The sequence below is a fragment of the Neophocaena asiaeorientalis genome, unplaced genomic scaffold, assembly GCF_003031525.2.
Source record: "Neophocaena asiaeorientalis asiaeorientalis breed wild unplaced genomic scaffold, Neophocaena_asiaeorientalis_V1.1 scaffold680, whole genome shotgun sequence".
NCBI classification, from domain to species: domain Eukaryota; kingdom Metazoa; phylum Chordata; class Mammalia; order Artiodactyla; family Phocoenidae; genus Neophocaena; species Neophocaena asiaeorientalis.
In genome coordinates, this window is record NW_020171816.1 from 492,411 (window position 1) to 502,933 (window position 10,523).

Consider the following 10,523-nt stretch of genomic DNA (forward strand, 5'->3'; position numbering starts at 1 on the left):
GCGGGTGAGGGCCCCCGCCTGCCAAACCTGGATACTCACTCTGGAGGCTGGGCAAATTGGCATCCTCGGGTTTGGTTTTCAGCAGGTGTGGCAGCCGTGTATAGCGGTACCCGAACCCACAGCCCTGGGGGTGGAGTTGGCGGGAGGTCAGTGGGGCAGGGCAACCCCTCCCTCCAGCCAGCCATAGCCACCTCCTCTCCAGCCAGGCTTACCCTCCAGAGCCGCACCAGGATCCAGTTGGTCTGGGCCCAGGGCCGCTGCTCATAGGGAGCCAGCAGACTCCTCACCATGGCGATACGCCTGTGAGAGCAATGGGTGGTGGGCACGGGGTGACGCTAGTGCTGTGCAGGGCAGAGTGCGTGCCCCCCTGCCCCTGGGCCCCCACTCACTGCTCCTCAGGGATCCGCTCCACGGCCCGCAGGGAGTTTGGGTAGCACACGTAGCTGGCCAGGGCCTGCATCAGCGAGTCACGGATATCTGCTGGGACAGGTCATGCCTCAGCAGGTGCCTGGCATGAGCCCTGGTGCCCATGTCTCATACCCACCTGGCTGGCATTGTGCGCAGAAAATAGCCAGCCAGAGGTGCCATCCCGTCCGTCCCCATCTCCCCCAGCCCTCTGTCGGGCACCTCACCAGTGCCCACGATGCGTGTGTCGGCAAAGTGTTTGGCAAGGATGGCAGCCAGACAGGTCAGGGTCTCTTCATAGCCTGCAAGGTTCGGTAGTAGAATGAGCTGATCGGGAGTGCGGACTCCAGAGGCAGGCACACTACTTGGTGGGTGGGCTTGGGTAGTGGGCTCCAGAGCTAGCTCCAAGGGCTAGTCTGGGCCCAAGCTGACATCTGGGGACTTTAGGCAGGGCATTCACTAACAGTTGGTAAGAGTTGAAGGCACAGACTCATTGTGGGCGTTGGGCGGGTCCCAGCAGGAGGATAGGTCCTGACAAAGAGTCCTGCCTGGGCTCAAACCCATCTCAGCACACACACTGGAGGGCTCAGCAAAGTCCCCTGGGCACCCACAGCCCCACCTCTGAGGACAAAGCCTGCACTGAGGCCTAGGGCAGGGCAAGGGGACAGGCCAGGAGCGTAAAAGCCCACAGCCTAGTCCAGACATAAACTGCCAAGCCCAGCCTGGAATCAGTGGTCTGCAAGAAGCCCAGACTTCTATGTGGCCACCAGCAGGGCCCCCCTACTCCTTGCTGTGATCTGCAAAGACAAGCCACTGTGCCCCTAATCTGAAAAAACAAGCCACTCTGCCCCTGCATGGGATGCCACACCCCATGGCCAGCGCCAGGGCAGCAGGGTAAGAGGCCAGCTGGCTCCTGGGCCACAGAAGCACCAAGAAGGAAGGGAAAGCCAGGGCTGGGTGGGGCGGGGACCCTCCTAACACCAGGGAGGAGCTGTTGGTTCTATGGCTGCTGGTACTAGGACAGGGCTCTCCACCATGTGGGACTTTTGCAAATGCTTGTGTGATGCTGGGCAGAGCCTCACCTCCTCCCCACGTGGGATGTGTGCTGCTGGGCCATGAGGGCTCAGAACAGGGCTTCTAGGGCTCACTCCAGAGGCCCCCTTTTCTGTCCCCTCCCAGCCTGAATGGCCCCATCACCTGGGAGCTCCTCCATGCTGTGCACAGGGCCAAAGTAATTCTTGAGAGCACTGTAGCTGTTGATGGCCACACTCAGGTAGAATTCGGGCATGAAGGCAAAGAGAGGACCTGTGCGGTCTCCATGCTCGATGGTCCGCAGGCAGACACGCAGCAGCCAGTAGATGTCCTGCATCTTCTCCTGTGGGAGGCACACAGGGTGTTGCTGGGCTGTTCACGGGAGGGGTCACAGGGGGTGTGGCCCGGTCTGGAGATTAGGAAAGGCCTCCCAGGAACATGACATGAGAACTGGATTCCAGGAAGTGGGAGCAGTGGCTCAGGTAGGCGCAATCAAGCACTGTACTGGGCAGGCAAGACAGGCCACCAGCCTGGATAGGGCAGCACTACAACCCCAACCAGAATCCTGGGTTGCAATTTTTTAAGGTACAGAAGGGGGTGCCATGTGACCAGAAGCCTGTGTTGGAACACTGCCCAGAGCAGAAGGGGCTGCAGGGACAAGTGGGGACAAGGCAGTGAGGAAGCTACAGCCTTGGCTAGGCCCAAGACAGCAAAGGGACTGGATGGCCAGGCATGCGGATGCACCGACTGGCTGTGAGGGCAAGGGAATGGTCGCAACAAGAACAGGGCCCACATTTCTGTGCGTAATGGAGCCTCCATGGAGGCTGGAAGTCCTGGGGGAGAAGCAGGCCTGGTAAAGGGCAGAGGGGATGTGGCTTAGGACATGTGGAGCATGAGGTGCCCAGCGATGCCCCCAAAGAGTTGGTGTTAAGGAGGCAGGCAGAAAATGAGTCTGGAGCTCAGAGGAGAAGGTGGTGTGAAGGTCAAAGGCAGCATGACTGCTGGTGGAACAGAGGCCACGGAAAGCAGACAAAACCTGCCAAGGGCCCAGTTCCCCACAGTATGGTTTCCAGATAGTCTATCCCACAAAAGGGGCCAGGAGGGGTCACCAACCAGAGTGAGGCCCTAGGCCCCAGTCCAGACCCATAGCACCACATCTCCTGGAGTGGAGCCGGAGCAGCTGCAGTTTCCACCAGCTCTCTGATGTGCTCTCAAACCTGAGAGCCCGAGAAGATGTAAGCAAGAAGTCAGAGGGTGGCCCTAGGCCTGGAAGTACAAATGGACAGGGAGGCCTACAGGAGCTGGCATCACCAAAGGCCAGAGAAGACCGAGTCTAAGGAAAGGATGGCAATGGCACTGACACGGCCAAGGGGGCCACTGTAATGGGAGAGGAGATGTGTCCACAAAGGGAGAGGGGGGAGCTCGACAGACACCTTGCAAGACTATTTCAGAAAAGTGGAGGAGCCTGATCTGGGCAAAGAGTGAAGAGAAGATGAGGAAGCCAAGACACAGAGAAGGAAGGAGAGAGCGGTAGTGTAAGCAGATGTACAGTGAGAGAAAGGCATCACGGGCTTTTTCCTTTACTAATGGGAGAAGCTGAAGGAGCAGGAGGCAAGAGGGTAAGCATTGCAAATGTAGAAGAAAAAAAAAGGCAGCTCAACATAATAAAGGCTGTATTATGAAAAGTCCATAGCTCACATCATACTCAATGGTGAAAGAACGACAGGCTTTCCCCTAAGATCAAGAACAAGACAAGGTGTCTGCTTTTGCCACTTCTATTCAACATAGTATTGGGAGTTCTAGCCAGAATTAGGCCAGAAAAAGAAGTAAAAGCCATCTACGTTAGAAAGGAGGGAGTATGGGACTTCCCTGGTGGTCCAGTAGTTAAGACTCCACGCTCCCAATGCAGGGGGCCTGGGTTCGATCCCTGGTCAAGGAACTAGATCCCACATGCATGCCACAACTAAGAGTCTGCATGCTGCAACTAAAGATCCTGCATGCCGCAATGAAGATCTTGCATGCTGCAACTAAGACCCGGCACAGCCAAATAAATAAATACATATATACATATATATATATATTTTTGAAGGAGAGAGTAAAATTATCTCTGTTTGCAGATGACATGATCTTATATGTAGAAAACCCTAAAGATTCCACCAAAAAACTATTAGAATTAATAAACGAGTTCAGGAAATTTGCAGGATACAAAATCGACACACAAAAATCAATTGTGTTTCTATACACAAGCAAGGAACAATCCAAAAAGGAAATTAAGAAAATAATTCTATTTACATTAGAATCAAAATTAATTAAACAGGTGTAATTTTTTTTTTTTTTTTTAGTGGACTCTCAACCACTGCGCCACCAGGGAAGCCCCAGGTGTAAATTTAACCAAGGAAGTGAAACACTTGAAACACTGAAAACTATGAAATGTCACTCAAAGAAATTTTAAAAGGTACAAACAAATGGAAAGACATCCCACGTTCATGGACTGGAAGACTTAATATCGTCAGATGTCAATACTACCCAAAGCAATCTACAGTTTTAATGCAATTCCTATAAAAGTCCCAATGGATTTTTTTTTTTTTTTTTGCAGAAATAGAAAAAACTATTCTAAAATTCCTTTCGAACCTCAAGAGACCCCAAGTAGCCAAAACAATCTTGAAATAGAACAAAGCTGCAGATCTCACACTTCCTGATTGCAAAACTTATTGCAAAGCTACAATAATCAAAACACTATGGTAGGGCTTCCCTGGTGGTGCAGTGGTTGAGAGTCCGCCTGCCAATGCAGGGGACATGGGTTCGAGTCCTGGTCCGGGAAGATCCCACATGCTGCCCGCATGCAGCAACCAAGACCCAACACAACCAAAAAAAAAAAAAAAAAAAAAAAAAAAAAAAAAAAAAAAAAAAAAAAAGTGTGGTACTGGCATAAACATAGACATACAGACCAATGGAATAGAGAGCCCCCCACCCCCAAACCCTCACATATATGGTCAAATGATTTTTGACAAGGGTGCCAAGACCATTCAATGGGGAAAGGACAGTCTTTTCAATAAATGGTGCTGGGAACACTGGATATCCACATACAAAAGAATGAAGTTGGACCATTATCTCACATCATATACAAAAATTAACTTAAAATGGGTCACAGACCTAAACTTAAGAGCTAAAAACTCTTAGAAGAAAACATAGTGGAAAACCTTCATGACCTTGGATTTGATAATGATTTCTTGGATATCACAACAAAAGCATAGGCAAGAAAAGAAAAAAATAGATAAATTAGACTTCATCAAAATTAAAAAATGTGCATCAAAGGACACAATCAAAAGAGAAAATGGGAGAAAATATTTATAAATCATAATCTGCTAAAGGGTTGATACCCAGGATATATAAAGAACTCCTACAAATCAAAAACAGGTAAACCATCTGATTTAAAAATGGGCAAAAGGATTGAATAGACATTTCTCCAAAGAAGGATATACAAATGGACAATAATTACATGAAAAGATGCTCAACATCACTAATCACTAGGGAAATGCAAATCAAAACCACAATGAGATACCACTTTACACAGATTAGGACTTGAGGATATGGGGAGGGGGAAGGGTGAGTTTTGACAGGGCGAGAGAGAGTCATGGACATATACACACTAACAAACGTAGTAAGGTAGATAGCTAGGGGGAAGCAGCTGCAAGGCACAGGGATATTAGCTCGGTGCTTTGTGACAGCCTGGAGGGGTGGGATAGGGAGAGTGGGAGGGAGGGAGATGCAAGAGGGAAGACATATGGGAACATATGTATATGTATAACTGATTCACTTTGTTATAAAGCAGAAACTAACACACCATTGTAAATCAATTATACCCCAATAAAGATGTTTAAAAAAAAAAAAAAATTTCTGAGAAACAAGTGTTGGCAAGGATAGGCAGAAATCAGAACCCTGTGCCCTGCTAGTGGGAATGGTGCAACCACTATGAAAAACAATATGGCAGTTTCTCAAAAAAATTAAAAATAGAATTACTATATGATCCAGCAATTTTGCTTCTGGGTATATACCCAAAAGAATTAAAAAATAGGATCTTGAAAAAGTATTTGCACACCCATGTTCGTAGCTGCATTATTCACGATAGCCAAAAGGTGGAAGCAACTCAAATGTCCATAGATGGATTAACAGATAAATAAAATGTGGTATATACACACAATGGAATATTATTCAGCCTTAAAAAGGAAAGAAATCCTAACATGCTACAACATAGATGAACCATGAGACCATTATGCTAGGTGAAATAAGCCAGTGACAAAAATTCCACTTATACGAGGTACTAGAGTAGTCAAATTCACAGAGACAGAAAGTAGAACAGTGGTTGTCGGGGACTGAAGTGAAGGGGGGAATGGGAATTAGTGGCTATAAATTCCAGTTTGGGGAGATGAAAAGAGTTCTGGAGACTGGTTGCACAGCAATAAATGTACTTAACACTGCTGAACTGTACATTTAAAATGATTAAGATGATAAGTTACATATTGTATTTTACCGCAACTTTTTTAAATGGTTAAGATGGTAAACTTTATGTTGTGTATATTTTATCACAATTTAAAAAGAAGGTACAAAGATGGGAGGGTGAGGTTCCTAAGAAGACAGTGTGGGAGGAGATGGCAAGATCGCCTAGGGAGGTGGACAGGCATGAAATCCTGGTGGTGGGATGACAGTGACCATCTTTGTGGGGCTGGAGCAAGGTGGTCTGTGGCAAGAGAGAACAGAGGGGTAAAAGGCAGAGGTGGTTTGGGTTGGGGAGGAGTCACCAGAAGAAAGAGCAGTAGAGACAGGGATACCAAGGGCCTTGATCACCCAGTTATGGGGGAGGGGCACGCCCAAGAAGGTGAACAGATGCCCTACATGGGCACCTGGGGAGCAACCCAAGGCACTCACTTGTGGAGGGGGAGATGTCAGGGAAGGTGGGGAGATAAAACAAGTGCTGCAGGTCCGGGGCCTGGGGTGGCGGGGGTCAAAACATGGTCGCTGCGGGAGTGCACCGTCTGTCCGTCTACCCCGGGAGGACAGGGACTCAGCTTTCTGGTTCACTACTGAGTGTCCCCAGTGTCAGGATGGCACCTGGCATCCTCCAGGCTCTGGGCATGTTAATGAATGAACGAGTGAGTGAATGAGTGAGAAGAGAACAAGCCAGTGGCCTCGAGTGGGAGGGGAGTCAGAGAGAAGCAGATGCAGATGCAGGGTGAGGCTTGGGAGAGGCCACAGAGCCCCTGATGCGCTGGGAGAGGAGCAGGGGCAGTGGACAGTGGGAGGCAGGTAGAGACAGGCTGTTCCTTGAATGGAGGGTTATGAGCTGCGTGGGGAAGTGGGGTCTACAAATGGCATCTACTTAAGTTCATGGGGCATGAAAAGTTCAGGGGATGTGGCACTAGGTGGGGAGGGAGGATGAGGAGCGGGGAGGGGGCACATGTGTGCCAGAGGCCCAGGAGGGCAGGGAGCACTGAGGGGCTGGCACAACCCTGCCCAATCAGTGACTAGTCTGGGGGCTTGGGGAGGGCAGCAGCTGCTGGCCTAGGACACACCGCTCACCTGGGAGTAAACGGTGGCATGGACCCAGGCAAGACGGCGACTTAGGTGATCCAGCTTTTCTGAGAAAACCTTCTGGCTCTTCGTCAACTCTGCAAGGATGTCCTTCCTCTGCCACCCAAGGAGAAGGGAGGAGAGGACAATCAGGATATGGCCCCGTGCCCAGACCCACGCAGCCTAGCGGGGGCCCCACTGGTGCCCGGGGCAGGCAAGGGGTTGGGCGGACCCAGCTCCACTCTTCAAAACCCTCCTCAGCCTCTGACCTGCTGGTGAGCCTGAGCAAGACAGGGCCACAGGTGCCCCTCAGAATGTGGAAGTGAGACGCAGCTGAGGGCATGTGAGATGAGCCCCTGGCTGGGACATCCCAGGGACTCCATGCTAGAACTGCAGCTCCGGCAGCTGCTTTTGCCCTGGACAAGCGCAGGGTCATGTAGACAGGTGGGAGCCAGGGGCTGCCAGGGAAGCCCAGACTGGGCATTCTTGGCTCTGTTCCCCAGGCCAGAGAGCTACGGCAGAGGGGCTCCAGGGGAGGGAAGGAGGGAGGGAGGGAGGCCCTGCTTCCTGCTGACTCTGCAAGTGGCCGAGGAAGTACTCAGGGTCGAATCCATAATTGATGAGGAGAGTGGGTGTGCGTCAGCACTTAGTGGCCAGGGTGGGGGCACCCTGGCACAGGCCATGGCTGGCTGATGGGGCTCAGGCCGTGCCTAGCCCTGGTGCCAGCCCCACTCTCACTGATGTGGTCTGCCCGGGGCGGGAGTGGGGAAGAGGAGAACTGCTAGGCAACCCCAGAGGCAGGGGCAGGACAGCAGCTTTCCCTCATGGGCTTCCCTGGGGAACCCCAGCGAGCAAGCTGCCCTCTTTAATGCCCCGCCCTCCCAAAGACCCACCTGCCCATCCACCTTACCCGCTTGGGGCACCGGCGGAGCTTGTCCTCTGTGTCCCTCAGAGCCATCGCATACTCATTGACATCATCGGACACTCCCACCATCTAGAGCACCAGACACCACATCCAGGGTGACCCTTGGGCACTTCGCACAGGTTTCTCCACACCCAGTCTGGACCCCAGCCCTGCCAAACCCTTAACCTTAGGCCCAGGACAGCCCCCTCCCACAGAAGTCAACGAGATCAGGCCCAAACGGCACTGGCAGAAACTAGTCTTGCTGTGGCATATGCTAACGTGCACAGTCACGCCCAGGCACCCCTGGAGACACGTGGGCACGTGTGGGCGCACACACACATGCACCCAAACACACAGAACCACATAACATGCGCATGGACCAGTGGCGTGAGACCTTGCCCAGCTGCTGGTGAACGCTGAGATTATACATCATGATGGCACCGTCCAGGACTTCCAGCAGGGAGTTCTCGGTGAGGGGCTGCTCAGGCTCCTCGGGGGGCCGCCCCACCAGCAGGCCCTCATTCCACTGGCTACCCTCGACTAGGGAATAGGGAAGGACAGGGTCAGGGTCAGGGTCGGAGCCATTCCAGTTCTCTTCTAAGCCTATGGAGCCAGGATGGGCCTTATAGGAGGAGAAGGAGGCCCTCTCCCCCTGCCTGGGCCCAAGGAGGGACCTGCAGGGAGAACGTGTGGGCCGGGGCAGGGAAGGTGCTGCATTCCAGGACCTATTTCTGTAGCATCAATTTCTTGCCCTCAGAGTGCACTTCCCACACCCCTGACATACTGCCAGGCCACAGGACCAGGAGGGAATGGGGTGTATTTGGCTTTGCCCCGGGGGAGTGTTGTACAGGAGAGAAGGATCCTTCAGCGCGCCACGCCTGGCCCTGCCTGGCACCTACTGTCCTCACGGGTCCTCTGCTCCGCGCTCAGTGTGCGGACCTTCACTTTCTCTGCGGTGCTCAGAGGCCGCCGTGGGGTCATCAGGCTCACAGCTGCTGTGCTGAGGAAGCGGTTGGCTCGGCCCAGGGTTGGAGAACTGAGCCAGCTGGGCCGAGGCAGGGGCAGCGCACCCCCCATGGCCAGGGCCTGCATGGGGCGCTGTGGTGGAGAGAGGAGGCCAGATGCCACTCAGCAATCCCAGGACCCGGGCCCACTTATGGCTCCCTTGATATGTGAGGCTGGGGAACGGGACAGCGAGAGGGCACCGGCTGGCTGGGCAGGAGGCCCCGCAGGGCCCCATTCACCACTGCGCCTGCGCCTCACCCTCCACCTGCTCCAACCCAGCCTTCACTCTGCATCCCAAGACCCTGTGTCTCGTAGGGACTCAGCAGCAGGAGGCATGCCCCACCACACCCGTCAGTTCATGCCTCCACCTGCAGCAAGGGAACCTGCCTGGGGACAAGCTCCTTGCCTGCATGGAGGGGGAGATGGCCCCGTGTGACACCCCTGCCCTTATGATAGAGGGACAGCCCAACACAAAGCCCGCTGCCTGCCCCTACCGCGGCACCTGGGCCGCAGCCGGGGCTGGCTCCTCATCCTCATCCAGGTCATCCATGGTGGCCGCCTGGAGCTCCAGTGGGTCGATCAGGATGTTGGCCTTAGAGGCAAGGTCATCTAGGAGGAATGACAAGAGGGCTCTCAGACCAGTGGAGGGCAGAGGGGTCATAGGTGGAACCACTGAGGACAGTGAGAGGGCAGGAGTTCCTGCAGGGCCCCATTCACCACTGCGCCTGTGCTTCACCCTCCACCTGCTCCAACCCAGCCTTCACTCTGCATCCCAAGGCCCTGTGTCTTATAGGGCGAGTCATGCTGAGTGAGGCAGAAGGCTCTCCCCACCACGACCCCATCACTCCCTGTCTTTATCTGCGTGACCTCACTCTCTACAGGGCTCTATTTCTTTGACTGCTCCGTTGCTTTCTTCCTTGTCCTGCCCCACAAACAAAGGGAGATCCAGAGCTGCCCAGGGCTCTCCTTGCCTCACTCTGCACACTCCCCAGGGGGTCCGGTCCTCACCGCAGGCTTGCCCCCACCTCTACACTGACAGCTGGACACACCACCGCTTCCTCCAGCCCAGGCCTTCATCCTGGCTGCATCACTGGGCACCTCAAACATACTAAACTGTCCTCTCCTGCAGCTCCTCTTCCTGACGGTGCCTCATCCCCGCAGACTCTGGCAAGAAGCCTGGGGTCATCCTTGTCCCCTTCCCTTCACCCTCCCCGCCTCCTCTGTTGCCTGGACAACTGGCTTCCTTGTCTCCTTTCTTGGCCCTTGCACTCTACCCTCCACACTGTAGCAGCCAGAGGGAGCTTCTTACAACTCAGACCCCCCAACCTCGCACCCTTGCTTCAGGACCTTCCAAAGCTACCACTGTTCCTGGAAGGAGCCTACAGCTGCTTTGTGGCCCACAAGGCCCTCAGACTCTGCCCTTCAGACTCCCTGGCCTCATTTCCCATCACTCCCTGCCTCTCATTTTCCTCTCTAGCACGCCAGCTGCTTTCTCTCTCCAGGCCATGCTGGGCCGTTGCTGGCATCCCTGCCACCGCTCACACTGTGCTCTCAGCCCTTTGCACTGGAGACATCTGTGCTCATCCTTGAAAGTAGTTCAGGCAGCAAA

The 10,523-nt window shown here is 53.5% G+C and overlaps 1 protein-coding gene across 9 annotated transcripts in view; it reads right to left on the bottom strand.

The window, feature by feature from the left end:
- RNF123 (ring finger protein 123) overlaps nucleotides 1-10,523 on the bottom strand; it is a 31,131-nt gene that overhangs the window by 6,959 nt on the left and 13,649 nt on the right. For all 9 annotated transcript variants that reach the window (XM_024738122.1, XM_024738161.1, XM_024738156.1 and 6 more), the window contains 10 exons: nucleotides 9,417-9,523; nucleotides 8,809-9,007; nucleotides 8,304-8,449; nucleotides 7,916-7,999; nucleotides 7,015-7,122; nucleotides 1,603-1,780; nucleotides 633-707; nucleotides 390-477; nucleotides 213-300; nucleotides 40-124 (listed from right to left, as the gene is read on the bottom strand). In XM_024738122.1, coding sequence (XP_024593890.1) covers nucleotides 40-124; nucleotides 213-300; nucleotides 390-477; nucleotides 633-707; nucleotides 1,603-1,780; nucleotides 7,015-7,122; nucleotides 7,916-7,999; nucleotides 8,304-8,449; nucleotides 8,809-9,007; nucleotides 9,417-9,523 — 1,158 coding nt within the window. The remainder of the gene's footprint in view (nucleotides 1-39; nucleotides 125-212; nucleotides 301-389; nucleotides 478-632; nucleotides 708-1,602; nucleotides 1,781-7,014; nucleotides 7,123-7,915; nucleotides 8,000-8,303; nucleotides 8,450-8,808; nucleotides 9,008-9,416; nucleotides 9,524-10,523) is intronic.